Source organism: Mobula birostris, chromosome 2 (genome assembly GCF_030028105.1).
Source record: "Mobula birostris isolate sMobBir1 chromosome 2, sMobBir1.hap1, whole genome shotgun sequence".
Classification (NCBI taxonomy): domain Eukaryota; kingdom Metazoa; phylum Chordata; class Chondrichthyes; order Myliobatiformes; family Myliobatidae; genus Mobula; species Mobula birostris.
In genome coordinates this window covers 83371294-83390561 of record NC_092371.1, presented here as the reverse complement: position 1 = coordinate 83390561, position 19268 = coordinate 83371294, and the positions used below count along the sequence as shown (strand labels likewise).

General features: G+C 41.1%; 1 protein-coding gene across 4 annotated transcripts in view; it reads right to left on the bottom strand.

The window, feature by feature from the left end:
• uqcc1 (ubiquinol-cytochrome c reductase complex assembly factor 1) overlaps window positions 1-19268 on the bottom strand; it is a 185901-nt gene that overhangs the window by 138124 nt on the left and 28509 nt on the right. For all 4 annotated transcript variants that reach the window (XR_011883227.1, XR_011883226.1, XM_072244118.1 and 1 more), the window contains 2 exons: window positions 13273-13345; window positions 5012-5069 (listed from right to left, as the gene is read on the bottom strand). Coding sequence is in view for 2 of the 4 variants with exons in the window: in XM_072244118.1 (XP_072100219.1) it covers window positions 5012-5069; window positions 13273-13345 (131 nt within the window). In the remaining 2 variants the exon portion in view is untranslated. The remainder of the gene's footprint in view (window positions 1-5011; window positions 5070-13272; window positions 13346-19268) is intronic.

The following is a 19268-nucleotide window of genomic DNA, read 5'->3' as shown; positions in this document are numbered from 1 at the left end:
CTTATGCTAATTTACACCCATGTTTGTAATGTACTGTGCTGTTGCAGCAAAACAAGTTAACTTTCATGGCATTTACACCCTGTCCATGTGTCATTCGTATGTTATGTGCTGTGTTGTATGACACAGGCCATCATGACCATGATTGTTCTTGGGAAATTTTTCTTCAGAATTAGTTTGCCATTGTCTTCTTCTGTGCAGTGTTTTTACAAGATGGGTGACCTCAGCTTTGATCGGGTGGGGGGGGGGGGGAAACGGCTAAGCAGGTGACCTGCAGGCTAGCAGAGAGAAGGAGCACCTTACACTTCCTTTGGTAGAGATGTATCTCCACCCTACCACCCAATGTCTTTTGTATGCCTATCATGATAAACAAACTGTTCCTGGGGACAGAACAGTTACGTTCAAACCTCACCCATACTTTTGTTCCCTCTGGACTCAGCAGCTCTTCAAGCTAGTCCCTCATCCTCTATAGTCTTGAGTTCTGTTTTTATCTATACTCCAACTGTCACCATGACCTGTTCACTGATGAGCCCTGAGGGAAGGTGGAGATACAGCTATGCCTCATCTAAATACAAGTTCTACCATGCCACCAAAGCTCACTGTATTTCTGCAAGCCCACCACCACGACCAGTCAGAGGAAGCGTCTAGCCCAAAATGTCAAAAGTTTATTCTACTCCATAGATGCTGCCTGACCTGCTGAGTTCCTCCAGCATTTTGTGAAAATTGCTTCCTTCTCAATTTAGCATCTAACGTCATCTAGGTTCATTCTCCTGCATTCACCAATCAGGCTCTCCCCAAACTTTTCCACCTCTCCCCCCTCTTTTAAATGGATTGTTAATACCTAAGGTTTGATCAATTTTCTTTTATTGCACACCCCCCTCCCCTCTATCCCATCAACTTATATACAATTATCGACATTTGTTGCCTAACATTTAAATGAGAAGCCTCAAGATATTTTACTTTGTTAAGTATGTGCTTCGAAACCCGAAGGCTGATCGGAGGTCTGGATCGAAGCCCGAAGCCCAATCAGAGGTCCGGATCGAAGCCCGAAGGCCGATCGGAGGTCCGGATCGAAGCCCGAAGGCCAGTCGGAGGTCCGGATTGAAGCCCGAAGGCTGATTTTTGCCAGTCTAATGGGGAAGTCAGGGCCTAGTGGCTGTGAACCCATGCGTCTTCTGGAGGCTGAAGAAGATGGTCTGCCCTGGAGCTAAAGGACTGTGTATGCGTGTGAATGGGTGGGTGGGAGGAACAGGGCTTATTTCACTGTTGTAGCTTTGTTGCTTGGTACATTCTATTTGCTGTGTTCTGCCAAGCCTTGTGGGCACACTATGTTGGCGCCAGAATGTGGGGTCACACTTGCAGGCTGCCCCCAGCACACCCTTGGGTGTTAACACAAATGACACATTTCACTGTATGTTATGATGTACACGTGATAAATAAATCCAAATCTGAAATCTGAAATTTAACCGCAACTTGCTTGTTTCTCTTTCATGAATGAAAAGCTTGTAGTTATCACTCACTGGAGTGCTAATATCTGGGAGCAGAATCTTAAGGCACATGTTCTACTTATAGCCCATCTACTTCTCAAAGGCGAGCTTGCCTCAAATGTGCTTGGAACACTGGGGCCCAGAAAACCAAGATAAATAAAGAAATCCTCTATTCTAAGCAAGCTCCATACATGAGAATTGTGACTGGATTAAAATAATCGAGTTTCTGAATGTTACCTTTGGTTCAGTTCCAGTTTTCAAAATAAGACTGGGGTCAAAATAGTCAGGGTAACAAGTGCCTAGTCATTGACAATATCAAGCAAGGAAAATTAAACCAATACACAAGTGCTTTCCCCAAGCAGAAAGGTTGATCAACACCTCCACCCACTCATCCACAACCCCCACCACTTTATCATTTCCTGACAGTCATCTTAAGATCCTGTGAATAGAGTCAACTTATGGACATGCAATCAGAATTAGGTTTAATATCACTGGTATATGCTGAGAAATTTGTCTTTGTGACAGCAGTATAATGAATACATAATAATAGAAAAATTTGAATTAAAGTATATACATATTAGTTAAATTAAATAAGTAGTGCAAAAATAAAAAAAGTATGAAGTAGTGTTCATGGTTTCAATATACATTCATAATCGGATGCCAGAGCTTATAACTATGTTTATAAGCTATCTAATGCATCTATAGGTATTTATTGTGTTTCTTTTTATTCTGTGTGCGTTCTTTATCTTATTGTCGTTTTTGTGCTGCATCAGATCTGGAGTAACAATTATTTCATTCTTGATGACTGACAGGAAATGATAAAATGGTGGTGGGGGGCTATGGATGGGTGGGTTAGTGGGTGGAGGTGTTGATCAGCCTGAAAACACTTGTGCATTTGTGTAACTGAAATGACATTAAATAATCTTGAATTGAGATGAAATTGAAATGACTTGGATTTTGAAGTAAGAAACAAAACTAGCCGTAGATCATGCTGCCGTGCCAAAACGAATGCACGGTTGAAAACTGCCCATTTAGTTTTGTAGCCGGTGTTAGAATAAAGCCCAGTTTTCAGTCTCTCACTCTCTCCCTACGATGGAAACTAGGCTGCTCACTGCCAACACCACCTGGACCTGAAGCACAGATGAAAGACGACAGAAGTGGGCAGCTGCAGTTGCGTTTTCTGGCAGCAGAGTGTACTGGGCGCAGATGGCGATGATTACCCTGGCACGCCATACTGTCAACTACGCCAGTTTACTCAGCTGCTGTCATCTGCACGCAGGAACTCCAGTCCAGAAGGCAAAAGTCAGATGGGAAAACACTTAACACTAATCAGGAATGAGAAAGTAGAAATACAAGAACAGCTTAGAAAGAAATATAGAAGCAGGCTATTAAAAATTTCTAAACACAAGAGATTCTCCAGAAGCTGGAAATCCAGAGTAATATATATATATGCACACACACACACACACACACAAAATGCTGAAAGAACTCAAAAGGTCAGGCAGCATCTCTGGAAGTGAATGAACAGTGGATGTTTCAGTCTGAAACTCTTCATCAGGGACTTCAATGTTCTTCATGAAGGGTCTCAGTCAAAAATGTCAACTCTTCATTCCCCTCCATAGATGCTGCCTGAGCTGCTGAGTTCCTATATTACTTTGGGTTTAAAAATTCTGTAGCTTTATGAAAAAAAAGTTAACGTGCAAACTTCTCACATCAAGTCAGGAAAAATTAACTGGGGAATAAGGGATAGAGAAATTAGAAACAGATTTTATTATCACTGCTGTATATGTCATGAATTTTGTGGCAGAAGTACAGTGCAAAGATATAAAAGAGAATGAATACCAAGGTAAAGTTCATGGATTTCCTCCAAGAGGACTACAACCTTGTGTGTCCAGAACTTATTAATCCTAACCTGTACGTCTTTCCTCCAAGAGGACCACAATCTTATTGTGCTTTGGAGGCTTGCGTGCCTCAATGACCCAGAGAGCCATGCTGACTGGAGTCAGGGCTTTCTGCTTTGGCTTTTGGTAGGGTCACCCATGCCAAACAGGTCAAAGGCCAGACTAAGAATGGTTCACCAGTTCTCAGGTTCGGGGGTTCAGCTCAGGGTTAATGACCCTGACTGGTAAAACAAAGCTGTTACAGAAACAGCCATGAAGAATCCTCCCTCATCTGAGTGCAGCAGTGTTCCTGAGTCTCCACCCTGGGTTTGCATGGCTGACAGCAGTGAAAACTGAGAGGAAGCTCCTAACATGTTGAAGCAAGGCCAGCGATGCAGGACCTTCACTGCTGCCCTAAACAGCAATGGCATAACAAACAGTAAATAAGTTAGTTCATAGGTTTCATGTACTGTATTAAATAAAAAATAACTATTCAAAGTATTAAACAAATTGTTTGTGCCCATCTCCATGGAAGGCAAAGGAAAACCTCTGGAAATAGTGGAGAATATTGAATGCTGAGCCAGAAGTATTAGTTTCGCAAAATCTTTCACTTAATTATTAAGTGGCATGGTATTGTAGCAGTATGAGCAATGCTTTACAGTGCCAGCTGTTAGATCTGGATTCAATTTCCACCACTGTCTGTAAGGAACTTGTTTGCTCTCCCTGTGGGCACGTGGGTTTCTTCCTGGGGCCGTGGGTTCCCCTACATTCCAAAGATATACATTTAGGGTTAGGGTTAATAAGCTCTGGGTTTGTTGACACCAGAATCACGGTGATACTTGCAGGATATCCCCAACGCATCCCTGACACAAGCAACACATTTCACTGTGTACCGATGTGCACGTGTCAAATAAAGTTAATCTTCATCTTTAATCTTCAGAATAGCATCCAAAGATTTTGAAAGAAGCAACGAAGATCATGAATACATGGTTTAAGATTCTTTAATAGCCCAGATTCTACATGGCTCCCACGGAATGGAACATAACAAATGTAAATCAATTGTTTAGAAAGGAGAGAGAGATTAAATACCATAGGTACGTACCGATCAGTACGAGGGAAAATTCTAGGATTTATTCTTATTGAAATGGTAGCAGGAAGAGTTGAAGCAAAAATCATAATGAGGAATGTGCAGGATTGATATAGAATTATGAAATGAAAATTGTTTTTGACAATAATTTACCCAGGTCTTTGAGATGTGGAAAAAAACTGGAGCAGGGTTATAGGGAGAACTTGCAAGTTCCACACAGACAGCATCCAAGGACAGGATCGAATTTGAGTCACTGGATTTATGAGGTAGCAGTAACCAAACCCTACGCCATGCATCCAACAGTGAAACCCTGGAATTCTACGCCCTTGGGCTGTGGAGCTGGTATCATTGGCTGTAGTCACAACACAGACTGATGAATATTTGGACATGAAAGGAATGAAGGGACATGTGGTTGTTAAAGGGAAGTGGTGCTGAGATCAAAGCCCAACCACAAATTAAATAAATAGTTAGAACAGGTGTAAACAGACCAGCAGCCTCCTACTTCTTCACACTGGACTCTTTGCAAGATCCTTACAATATTTCAACACTAGTTTACTCACCAGACGTGAAGCTGTGTGACCAGAAACCACGAGCTCAGTGTGTCTGACAAACTGCATCCTGCATGCAAACAGAAACACATTTATTTCAGCTTAACAAAAAAAAAACAAAAACCCAAGTTTAGAACTTTATCCTAGCTAAACCAGAAAAGGACTCTTCCTAAGAACTGATCTACACTGTGGCCACTTTATTAGGGATTTGTTAATGCATATATCTGATCAGCCAATCATGTGGCAGGAACTCAATACATAAAAGCATGTAGACATGGTCAAGAGGTTTAGTTGTTGTTCAGACCAAATGTCAGAATGGGCAAGAAATGTGATCTAAGTGACTTTGACTGTGAAGTGATTGTTGGTGCCAGATGGGGTGGTTTGAGTATCTGAGAAACTGCTGATCTCCAGACACTTTCATGCACAACAGTCTCTAGGGTTTACAGAGAATGGTGGAAAAAACAAAAGACATCAAATGAGTGACAATTCTGTGGTGAAAATGCCTTGTTAGCGAAAGAGGTCAAAAGTGAACAGCTAGACAGGTTCAAGCTGAACGGAAGGCGACAGTAATTCAAATAGAGACGCGTTACAGCAGTGGTGTGAAGAGCATCTCTGAATGCACAACACGTCAAACCCTAAAGTGGATGGGCTACAGCAGCAGAAAGTCACAAACATACACGCAGTGACCACTTTATTAAGTTCAGGGGTTACCTATTTAATAAAGTGGGCACTGAGTGTTTAATAAAGTCTCCTGGCAATCAGTGGAAAGTGCATGATAGAAGCTCCCTTCGTCTTGAAACATGCTTTTGGAAATGAGACTTTGAAGTAACTAACAACCTGTTTATGTTAGAAGCAAAAAATTGGTTTTCCTACCTTCTATGAGGGATTCAACATTTCATGATTGGTACAGGAAGGGTGTTAGGAGCTTTGAAGATCTTTTCATAAGTAATCGTTTTGCAACTTTTCAACAACTGTCTGTAAAGTTTAACCTACCTAATACGCATTTCTTTAGAAATCTTCAAATTAGACATTTCATTAACCCCTTAATATCAAAATTTTCTGAGATGCCTGAGAAGAACATTGTGGACCTGTTTCTTTGTATTAATCCACTGGGTAAAGGTTTAATATCTGCTATTCGGGATAAGTTAGTGATCTTGAGGTGTGTCCCCTTTGATAAAATTAGAACTGCCTGGGAGCATGATTTAAATATTTCCTTACCTGATGCGGTTTGGGATACAATTCTTAAGTCAGTTAACTCAACCTCTTTATGTGCTCGCCATTGCCTTTTGCAGTTTAAGGTTGTACACAGGGCTCATATGTCTAAAATTAACTTATCACGGTTTTACCCTGACATTAGTTCCATTTGTGAAAGTGTAAAGGAAGTGAGGCTTCTCTTATCCATATGTACTGGGCCTGTCCTAGTCTAGGGAAATTCTGGAGAGAAGTTTTTTCAACTCTATCCCATATTCTTAATTGCCACTTAGAACCTAATCCTCTGATTGCTCTTTCTGGCACTTTGGGGGAAGTAGACATGCACCTGAGTCTGACTAAACGTCAAACATTATCTTTTGCCTCTCTCTTGGCTAGATGGTTAGTTCTTCTTAGGTGGAGAGATGCTGCCCCACCCACTCATGCTCAATGGCTTAGTGCTATTACATCCTGCTTAGACCTTGAAAAGATTCATTATTCACTTCTTAATTCAGACATAAAAGTTTCATAAGGTGTGGGGACCTTTTCTTGAATACTTTCATAACTCCTCTTTAGATTAAGTTTATCCTTTTTTTTGTACTACAATCCCTTACTTTCAGCTTTTTTTGCTGTAAATTTTACGGTTTTTTGTTGTGAATTACATTATAGTTTTGGTAGTCGGCATTATATTTTCTTTTTTTATATATACTTACAGCTCTGTGGGATTGAATGCTCCGATTCATTTTTCTTTTATACATAGAAATGGTTGGCCTGGGTCTTATAGAGGGAGGGTGGGGAGGACACTAATTTTATATGATCTTATTTTGGGTGCTTTATCCTTATTGTTATGAATTATATATTGGACACGTTTGTTTTGCACTGTATAAATCTCCATTTTGTTGATGGTTTTGTAGAAGGGCATAAAAAAATTAATTTTAAAAAAGAAGCAAAATTGGGGAAATAACTCAAAGTGAGGAAACCATAATATTGGTTATTGAGTGGAGGAACGAGGCAGGACCAGCTAGTGTGTAATGCCATGTAGATTAAATGCCCTGATCAGCTAACACAGAACCAGAATGTCCCAAACTGAAAGCCATTGCAATGGACAGTGACAATCAAGGAACAGGTATAATCAAATTCCTACTTGGTTTCGGTTAGACAAATTTCAAAGTAAATTTAGTATCAAAGTACGTATATGTCACCATACTGTATACTACCCTGGGATTCATTTTCCTACAGGCATTCAAAGAAACACAATAGAATTAATGACAGTAATAACCCAAAGCTAGAATTATGATACAGGAAAACCTAGATAGGGTGGATGTGGAGAGGATGCTTCCTATAGTAGGGAAGTATTGGACCAGAGGGCACAGCCTTAGAACAAAGTTGAAGAGAAATTTCTTTAGCCAAAGGGTGGTGAATCTGTGGAATTCATTGCCACAGACAGCTATAGATGCCATCATTGGGTGTATTTAAAGCGAAGGTTGTTAGGTTCTTGATTAGTAAGGATGGCAAAGGTTACGGGGAGAAGGCAGGAGGATGGGGTTGAGATAGAAAATAAATCAGTCAAGGAGGCAATGAAAATAAGGTCAGCAAAGGAGGTAAAGAGTTGACATTTCAGGCTAAGAGCCTTCATCAGTACTAGGTCTCAGCCAGAAACTTCGACTCTTTATTCATTTCCATAGACGCTGCCTGACCTGCTGAGTTCCCCCAGCATTGTGTGTGTTGCTCTGGATTTCCAGCATCTGCAGAATCTCTTGTGCTTATGTGCTGCAATAAATGGTCAAGGCTTCAATACAAACTCACAGCTCCATCACCTAAAGAGGTAAGGACTTTGCTGTTCTGAGTTCCCTCTAAACCGTGAACTCCGTGAAAGTGAAAATCCACTGACTTTTCTTCACTAGTTGATAGGTCCAGACATGAGAGCTCCCTACCAACAGCACATTGAGAGGGCCTTCACAGGACCGGAACTGGTCTGACTCAAAACAGCAGCTGACCAAAGTAAACTCATTGATAAAATTCATGAGAGGCACCAAGAGGATAAGCCAATTCTGTACCCATAAAGCCAAATTTCTCTGAATCAAATGCCTCTCGACTTTCTTACCATGGGCAACATTATCAAAGGTCTTAATAAAATCCATATATACCACATCCAATACTCTAAATGTGCTTTGTCACATCCTCAAATTCAATCAGGTTCGTGAGGAACAACCAGCCCCTCACAAAGCCATGCTGACCATCTCTCATCAGACTATGCTTCTCTGAACACTTGTAAATACTGTCTCTGAGTATCTTCTCCAGTGATTCGCCGACAACTGAACTAAGACTCACAGGTTTATCCTTACTCCCTTCCTTCAACAAAGGAATAACATTTGCCACCCTCCAATTATCCGGTACTACTGCAGTGGTCCCTGAGAACATATCGACCATTGTCAAAGACACAGCAATCTATTCCCTCGCTTCCCATTGTAACCTGGGGTATATCACATTTGGCCCAGGAACTAATCTATCCTAATGGTTTTCAAATCTATGAAAAGTCATACATTTTTCACTTAATGTTTTTGATCTAATGGTTTTCAAATCTATTTAAAGTCATCAGGTCAGGCAGGATCTATAGAGGGAATAAACAGCTGGGGTTCGGCCCAGAATATTTTCTTTTTATTTCGCTCCATTGATACTGCCTAACCTGCTGAGTTCTTCCAGCATTTTGCGTGTGTTACTACCAACTCTTTGTCTGGCTGGTACAGGGGGAACTATAACAGGGAGGTAATAAAAAGAAACCATAGTCAAGAACCGTACATAAGTTTGCATTGTAGAAGTAAAACAGTGCAGATTAACCCCTCAGATACCTCTTGGAAATTTTCCCTCCAAAAATTCCCTTTGATTCTGGGGGCATAAGCAATTATGCTCAAGGGCGCTACTCAAGAGCTACACAAGGACAGTGTGTGACATCTTCTAAAGTCTAAATGGCTTGTCACGGCCACTGCAAAATTTAATAATAAAGGCAACTTGGGGACAGGAGTCAGAGCGCTTAAGGTTGCTGACAAATAAGAGAAATTGGAATGGAGGGATGCAGTCATTATAAAACCACAGGAAGGTGTTCAGAACACAAAATGACGTTAACCTCATAAGTCATTGCAAAACCAAATGGAGATACCTCTTGGGTCTTAAAAAAAACTGTTTGATTTCTCAGGATGTAGAAATGAAAGGTAATATTATACAGGAATGGTGAAATTAATTAGTAAAGCAGTCATGTGGATCAAGCACTGTGCAATTCTTCGACACCAGGCCAATTCTGTGCTTTATCCTAACACAGTCTTGCTTTCTCTTGGCCTCTGTTACCTAATGCTGGTAAAAGAAAGGTGTGTTTCTTTACAAGGGACCATGCAAGGACACTGCAACTGCAAGGCTCAATTTAGAGAAGGTTCCTCTAAAGCTGCCACTCTTAATATTTCCGTCAGTAGCTCTAGGCATTTATCCAGAGTCGAAGACAGTGCCAACTTTAATCCCCTGGTCCACACTTACTTAGCCCTCGAATTAGACGAATTGCATCATGCCAGCAGTTAGTTGGGCTTGTTCGCTTTGAAGTAAAAGAGGGTGATAGGAGATGTGAAAGAGGTGCATGACTGACAAAAGTGATGTGTGATAATTTAGGGAGGGGTGTTGCTGTGCGGAGAATTAGGAGGAAGCATTTATTATTTATTTAAAGATACAACGTGGAACAGGCCCTTTTGGTCCAATGAGCCACGTTGCCCAGCAACCAACCTATTTAACACTAACCAAGCAAAGGACAATTTACAATGATCAATTAACCTACTAACAGGTACGTCCTTAGACTGTGGGAGGAAACCGGAGCACCTGGAGAAAACCCACATGGCTCACAGGGATAACATATAAACTCCTTACAGACTGCGCCGGAACTGAACTCTGAACTCTAAACACCTCTAACCTGAAACTCACTGCTGGGAGGTAGTGGATAACAAGGCAAAAAGGGCTTGTGAAAGGAGAACCAGATAGGCACTTGATGGGAGAAATTGAACTTCTAGGTCTACAGAGTAAGGATTAAGGATCAACTTTACATTAACATGCATTAGGAATTTGTCGTGGTGTATTGGTCAGGGCATGACATACAACAATAAACATTCAATAACTATAAGGAATAAAGAATTACATAAAATATAAAGTTAGAGGTTAAAGTACAGATATGGAATAAAATGTGCATCTATCAGCATGAATTTACAATGTAAATAGCATTATAATGAGTGGTTTAAAGTATTTACAGTACAGTGTAGTGATGGGGGTAATAGAAGGGTGGGGGATAGCTAGAATGGTTGATCAGATTAACTGCCTGGGGGAAGAAACTTTTAAAATGGTGTGAAGCATTTATATTTAATAGCCCTACAGCACTTTCTCGAAGGGAGGTTTTGGAAAAGGCAGTTTGCAGGATGGGTAGTGTCCACAGTAATTTTTTCCACCCACTTCTTTGTCCTGGACACATATGAGTCCTGCAGAGATGGTAGACTGCAGCCAATGATCTTTTCTGCGGACCTGGCAGTTTGCAGTAATGTTCATATACTGTGAGAGGATGCTGCACCAAACCAGACAGTAATGGCTGATGTGAGGATGCTCTCTGTGACGAAGTGTAGAATTACAGCAGAATACTCTGCGAGAATGGTTAAGTATTCAAATCATATTCAACACACTCTTTGCTTCATCGCAGACACACAGTTTTCAGGTTCATAGTGAAATCAGGGCCACTGGCTGGGAAACAAGGAAGTCAACTGGCACCGTCCAATCCTAAAACTGCACCCCAATTAAGTCTAAACCTTTGAGGAGTGTGAGGGATTCAAAGGGAGAGACAGGCAGACATCAGTGTTATAATTTGATTTATCTTATTTATAGTTCTTTTAGGTAACAAGCCTTTTGGCTGGATAGTCAATTTAATCCTTTGCAACACACACAAAATGCTGGAGAAATTCAGCAGGTCATGTAGCATTTATAGAAACGAATAAACAGCTATTTTGAGCCAAGAACAACCTTCTTCAGTACTGGAAGGGGGAAGACACCAGAATAAAATGTGTGTGGGGGGGGAGGAGGAGGATAGCTGGAAGGTGATAGGTGAAGTCAGGTGAGTAGGAAAAGTAAACGGCTAGAGATGAAGGAATCTATATGAGAGGAGAGTGGACCATAGGAGAAAGGGAATGAGGAGGGGACACAGGAGGAGGTAATAGACAAGTGAGAAGAGGTAAGAAGACAGAGTGGGGAATAGAAGAGAGGAGGAGAGAATTTTTTTTTAAAGCAGAAGGAGAAATCGTTATTCATGTCATCAGGATGGAGGCTACCCAGACGAAATACTAAATACTCTAACTTGAGGGTGGCCTCATCTTGCCACGTTTAAGAGAAGTTTGAATAGGTACGAGGATGGGAAGGATGTGGAGGGCTATGGTCCAGATGCAGGTTGATGGGACTAGGCAGCTTAACAGTTTGGCACGAGGGGCCTGATTTTGGACGGTCACCCTGTCTTTCTCTCTATTTCTTTGCTTGTACAACATGCCCAACCTGAACCCAATTGGTTTGAATCCATTCATCCAATCCAAACTCAACTAACAAATTTGAACCACATTGGGGTTCAGTCCAAGAGCCCTTCTCAAAAAGGAGCTCCTTCCCACATGCATCACGTAGACATGGATTTAAAAAAAGGAGAGTTAACAGTAGCCAAACGACATAAAAGAGTTCAATATCCACAACCCAAATTCTCAGGAGTCCCACCAAATGTTTTCAATGTTACAAAGTAACTCCAAAAAAGGAAGAAAAAGTGTAAGTGACTTTTCCTGACCTTGTTTTCATTGCCTGCTTGGCTGCAACACAGCTCTCTGCAGGAATTCTATCTCGTAAGAAACTTTAGGAACAGGAAGGGATGATTAGCCCAGCAGGCCAGTGCTCTTTTCATGAATCAAACCTACTGATCTGGCCATGCATTGAGTGCCTCATTCCCTTCCTACTCTGAAACGATTCCAAGTGGCTCTTCCACTTCACTGCTTCATGGCCTTTTCAGGTATCCCATCCACATCTTGGAAATGGGAGACTGTGCTTGAAATCTCTCTTGAAAATCCAAATTTTTAAAACTCGCCCTTGAAGGTTAAAGAGGAACTCAGCAGGTCAGATAGCATCTACGGAAAGGAATAAACAGTCAAAGTTCAGGTTGAGAACTTTCATCAGGACTGCCAGTCCTGAAGAAGGTTTTCAACTCAAAATGTCAAACTATTTATTCCTCTCCATAGATGCTGTCTGATCTGCTGAGTTCCTTTTTAACCTTCAAGCGCGTGTTTTAAAAATTTGGATTTCTAAGAGAGATTTCAAGCGCCGTCTCCATTTGCAAGATGTGGATGGGATACCTGGATAAACCAATGAAGCAGTGAGGTGCTCTACTGCCTCTCACTTTATCACTCAGAGAAGTCTCTTCCCTCTCCTTTTAATTTCAAAAGTAGTTGAACATGTGCTTGTGCCTCTATGCAGGCCACCCTGGGTTACCATACTCCAACTTATCGACACCCATTACATATGAATGATCTCCCAAAATATAGCTAAATTCAAAAGTTCAAGATATGTTCTTTCCTACAACCATCAGAAATAGTTTCCTTTCTTTCTCAATTTTTAGTAAATATTCCCTTTTAATCAGTCTTATGTGCTTTTGTAGCCATTCATTGCAATACTGCTTGGGTTACCACAGCATACCTTTGCTTACTTTTCCAACTTATGTACAAAGTCAACTTATGAACGACTATAAAAACAGAACCCATTCGTTACCTGGGGACAGCCTGTGCTGATTTTGGCCATCTACTTAATCCATTAATATCTTAGTAATTTTAAGCTTCCATTATATTGTAAAAGACAGGAAACCATTGTAACTGGGGGCTTTCTTTCAGCATTATACCTTAGAATGCTTGACATTGGTAGAATGGGATATGACTTTGGATCTCAGGAGACAATTTCAAAATGCAACTCTATATACTGAATTAATAAAAAGGCAAGTATTAAATAGAGCCTAGGTTAATATGCTACAGAACCCCTTTGACTGTACATACTTGCAAAGATTTCTTCGTAGTCTATTTTCTCCACACAGCACGCGTACATGCGTAGACCAGCAATCTTAATTTTCTGCAAAAAGAATACATTGGAAGAAAGTTGATAAGTGAAAAATTAAGATGGAAGAGAAACAGACTGCCAGAAATTTACAGCGTTATCACTTCACGTGTAGTCTATAGGAGATCAGTTTTATTGTGCAGCTTGTGATTAAGCACACTAGGAGAATGGCAACTCTGGATTGGGTGTTGCGTCATGAACCAAGTTTGACTAGGGAGCTTAAGGTAAAGGAGCCCTTAGGAGTCAGTGATGATAATATAATGGAATTTACCCTACAGTTTGAGAGATAAAAGATAAAGTTAGATGTATCAGTATTACAATGGAGTAAACAGAATTACAGACGCATGAGGGAGGAGCTGGCTGAAGTTGTCTAGCAGGGATGACGACAGAACAGTTCTGGAGTTTCTGGGGGCAATTCAGAAGATACAGAAATCGGTACATCCCACAGATGAAGTAGTATTCTAAAGGGAGAATGAGGTAATACTGGCTGACAAGGGAAATCAAAAACAGCATAAAAACAAAAGAGAAGGCAAATAATATAGCAAAAATTAATGGGAAATTAGAGGACTGGGAATCTTTTAAAAACCAACAGCAGGGAACCAAAAAAAAGCATGAGTCAGAAGATGAAATATCAAGTTTTTATCAGAGGATACTAGAAGTCTTTTTTTCAGATATATAAAGAACAAAGGAGAGTCAAGAGTGGATAATGGACCGCTGGAAGATCCTGCTAGAAAGGCAGTAATGGGAAAACAAAGAAATGGCAGACAAACTTATTAAGAATTTTGTGACACTGGCAGCATGCCAGAAATTTGAGTGTCAGGTGGCAGAAGTCAGTCTAGTTACTATTACTAAGGAGAAGGTGCTTGGAAAGCTGAAAGGTCTGAAGGTAGATGAATCACCTGGACCAGATGGACGACACTCCAGGATTCTGAAAGAGGTGGCTGGAGAGATTATAGAGGCATGAGTAATGATCTTTCAGGAATCACTAGATTCTGGAATGGTTTCATAGGACTGGAAAATTGCAAATGTCACTCTACTCTTTAAGGAAGGGAGGGAGAAGAAAGGATATTATTGGTCAGTTAGCCTGACTTCAGCTGTTTGGAAGAAGTTGGAGTCCATTATTAAGGATAAAGTTTCAGGGTACTTGTAGGCATATGATAAAGCAGCCCAAAGTCAGCTTGGTTTCCTTAAGGGGAAATCTTGCCATACAAATCTGCTGGAAATCTTCGAACAAATAACAAGCAGGATAGACAAAGGAAAATCAGTGGATGCTGTTTACTTGGATTTTCAGAAAGCCTTTGACAAGGTGACACATAAGGCTGCTTAACAGGAAATATACTAGCATAGGTAGAAGACTGGCCAACTGGCAGGAGGCAAAGAACTGGAATAAAGAGGGCCTATTTTGGTTGGCTGCCAGTGACTAGTGGTGATATGCAAGGGTCAGTATTGGAACCAGTTCTTTTCACATTTTAAGGCAATGATTTGGATGACAGAATTAATGACTTTTGTGGCCAAGTTTACAGACAAAGATAGGTAGAGGGCAGGCAGTTTTGAGGAAACAGGAAGTCTGCAGAAGAATTTGGACAGATTGGGAGAATGAGCAAAGAAGTGGCAGACAGAAGAGTGTAGGGAAGCATATGGTTGTGCACTTTGGTAGATGGAATAAAGGCAGAGTCGTTTTTCTAAATGTAGAGAAAATTCTAAACTCAGAGGAGCAAAAGGACTTGAAAGTCCTCGTGCATAATTCTTTAATAGTTAACTTGCAGATTGAGTCAGTGGTAAGGCAGACAAATGCAATGTTAGCATTTATTACAAGAGGACTAGAATATAAGAGCAAGGATGTGATGCTGAGGATTTATAAGGCATTGGTTAGACCACACTTGGAGTACTGTGAGCAGTTTGGGGCTCCTTATCTAAGGAAAGATATACTGGCATTGGAGAGGGTCCAGAGGAGGTTCATGAGAATGATTCCGGGATTTGAAAGTGTTAACCCATGAAAATCGTTTGACGGCTCCGGACCTTTATTCCCTGTAATTTAGAAGAATTGGGGGGATCTCACTGAAGCGTATTGAATATTGAAAGGCCTAGATAGAGTGTATGTGGAGATGTTCCTTGTAGTGAGTCCAGAACCAGATGGCACAGCCTCAGAATAGAGGGACGTCCATTTAGAACAGAGATGAGGAGGAATCTCTTTAGCCAGAGGGTGGCGAATCTGTGAAATTCATTGCCACGGACGGCTGTGGAGGCCAAGTCTCTGGGTATATTTAAAACGGAGGTTGACAGGCTTTTGATTAGTCAGGGTGTCAAAGGTTACAGAGAGAAGGCAGAAGAATGGGATTGAGAGAGATAATACATCACCCACTATGGAAATGGCAGAGCAGACATAATGGGGCACATGGCCTAATTCTTCTCCTAGGTCTTATGATCTAAATGAGCCTTGCTTAACCCAATAAACTTAACACAAGGATTTTATATAATTATCTATAGTCGGTCACCAACGTCAGCTCTTAGAACACAGAACAGCATAGGAGCAGGCCTTTTGGCCAATCACATCCACATGTAGCCACTGTAAGCGGAGTTAATATGAGAAAAATTTAGTGCAGTTTTCTTTGTACAAAGCTCACTACAAACTGTTCTTCCCTTTCCAGCAGCTTCATTCCCCCATGTAAATAATCTGATACTTGAGGAACTGTGGCAGTGTTTATGCAGGTGGGTCTAAAGTGAACGAGAGGAGCCGGTTCTGAGGTTGTAATGAAACGTAGGGAAGAGGGGCCATTCAGCCCTTAAAGATAAGTGTTATTTGTCACTAAGATTATCTATATTTGTCACATGCATATCAAAGTGATCAAAACAGACAGTGAAATGTCTCCTTTCTGTCAAATCAAATCAGTGTTGGGCACCCCACAAGCATCACCACGCCGGGTGCCAACATAGCATGTCCACAACTCACGAGCCAACATACGTCTTTGGAATGTGGAAAGAAACCGGAGCACCAAGAGGAAACCTGTGCAGTCAGAGGGTGGCACGGATTCTTAGTGGTTAGAACAATACAGCACAGCACAGTACCAGTGAAGTGTACTTCATCCCTTCCGTCATCAGATTTATGAACAATCAGTGAACATTATCTCATTATTTGTCTTTATTTTGCAGTTTATTTTAATTTATAAGTCTGGAATTGTAACTGCTGCCACTAAATAACATATGCCTGTGATAATATACCTAATTCTGATTCCTATCAGATCCATAACCCATCTGGGTATAATTTTGTTTATATTTCCCATTTATTAAGTCTCCTCACCATTGAATAAAGCCTTTAGATTTTTACAAAAGATTTCCTTTAATACTTTGTTATTTCTAGATTCTTCTCTAAACCTCTCTTTTACTTCTTGGCTGATTCTGCCTTGGAGATGGTGAATGCAGCAGACGTTCATTTTCCATCCAGTTAAAAATATATCCTAAAATATAAAGTAAAGAATGAACACAAGTTTGCCATTTTGAATAGGGAAGGAGGAATTTGGGACTACATAGCTCCTCTCTATTAAAAGCCTTTCACAAGAGGTTGTTGCCTGGGTTAGAGGATATTAGTTATCAGGAGAGGTTGGACAAATGGCTTGTTTTCTATAAAGCTTTAGAGGCTGAGTGGAGGCCAGATACAAGTTTATAATGCATATATAGGCTAGATGATCAGGATCTTTTCCCCAGGGAAGAGATGTCAAGTAATAGAAGTTAAACACAAGAGATTCTGCAGGTGCTGGAAATCTTGAGCAACACACAGAACATGCTAGAGGCACCTGCAAGTTTAAGAATCCGGGGCCAAAGACTAGAGACCTGGAGGCAGCCTGTCCTGGGGTTTGAGGCTTGTGTGAATGAGTGGTTGGGAGGGGAGGAAAAGGGGCTTGTTTTGCTCTGGTCTTCTTTTGTTCTGTTGCTGCTTGTGTTCTGAACTGTGTGTTGTGTTGAACACTGTAAGCATGCGATGGAATGTGTGGCAACACTTATGGGCTGCTGCCACCACCACACCCTTTGATCTGTTGGTTGTTAATGCAAAAGGTGCATTTCACGGTATGTTTTGATGTACATGTGGTAAACAAATCTGAATCTGAGCTCAGCAAGTCCTGATGCAGGGTCTTGGCCTGAAATGTCAACTGTTTATTCCTCTCCTGGTGCCTGATTTGCTGATTTCCTCCAGCATTCTATGCATGTTGCTCAAGTATTAGTGGACATGCATTTAACATGAGGTGGCAAGTTTAAAAGAACTGTATGGGACAAGCTCCCTCCCCCCCCCCCCCCCCAAAGAGTGTTAGGTGCCTTGAGTGAACGGCCTTGGCAAGTGACGGGAAGCAGACACGACTGTGGTGTTTAAGAGGTTGTTAGACATACATGATTATGGACAGATAGGAATTATGTGCAGACACAAAAGATTTAGTTTAGTTCAAAGTTCAAAGAAAATTTATTATCAAAGTACATATATATGTCACCATATACAACCCTGAGATTTGTTTTCTTGTGGACATATTCAAGAAACATAATAAATCAAAGAAAGACCACATCCAACAGGACAGACAACCAATGTGCAAAAGACAACAAACTGCGCAAATACAAAAAAAATAATAATAATCATAAATAAATAGGCAATAAATATCAAGAGCATGAGATGAAGAGTCCTTGAAAGTGAGTTCAGAGGTTGTGGGAACAGTTCAACAGCGGGGCAAGTGAAATTGAGTCAAGTTATCCCCTCTGGTTCAAGAGCCTAATGGCTATGGGGTAATAACTATTCCTAAACCTGGTAGTGTGGGTCCTGAGGCTCCTGCACCTTCTTCCTGATGGCAGCAGCAGGAGGAGTGTATGACCGAATGGTGGGGCCCCTTAATTCATCATCGTGTAATTGCCCCATTCCTATCACCCTCTCACTTTATCTCCTTTCCTGCCCATCATCTCCCCTTGGTGCTCCTTCCCCTTCCCCTTTTTCTGTCCTCTCCTGTCAGATTCCCCCTTCTCCAGCCCTTATCTCTTTCCCCACTCAACTTCCCAGCTCTTTAATTCACCCCTCTCCCCTCCCAGTTTCACCTATCACCTGCCTCCTTGTAATTCTTCGTCCCCTCCCTCCCACATTCTTGCTCTGATTTCTCTTCTTTTCCAGTCCTGATGAAGGTTCTTGGTGCGAAACTTCGACTGTTTACTCTTCAGCATAGATGCTGCCCTACCTGTTGAGTTCCTCCAGCACTTTGTGTGTGTGCGTCTTGCTTGGATTTCTAGCATCTGCAGATTTTCTCATCTGTGCTTCATTCCTGGGTGTAATGTTTAGCCAATGCTGTCCCAGCAAGCAGAAATAGTGCTTCTCTATCTCTATCAGAGATTCCCAACCTTTTTTATGCCATGGACCCCTAGCATTGAATGAGGTGTCAGTGGACCCCAGTATGGGAGCCCCTGATCTACATCATTACAGCATAACATGCCAGTTACCTGGATAGAAACTGGCCTCACTATCCAGGTTATGCTCTCTTCTCGGTACTACCATCGGGCTGGAGTTACAGGAGCCTTAGGTCCTACACCACCAGGTTCAGGCAAGGCTATTCAAAGATCAAAGCAATTTTATTATCAGAGTACGTATGTCACCGTTTTCTTCCAGTCATTCATCGTGGATACAAAGAAACACAACAGAGTGAATGAAAAGTCCACACACAACAAAGAGGGACAACCAACCAGTATGCAAAAGAGAACAAATTGTGCAAATACAAACAAGAAAAACAAAATAATAATAATAAATAATATTGAGAGCATTATCCTACAACTCTGAACTGATTCTACAACCAACAGATTCACTTTCAAGGACCTTTTATAACTCATGTTCTCAGTATTGTTTGTTTGGTAATTTATTTTTATTTGCAGTTTGTCTTCTTTTCTGCAACTCATTCTCAATGTTCTTTTATTTGCACAT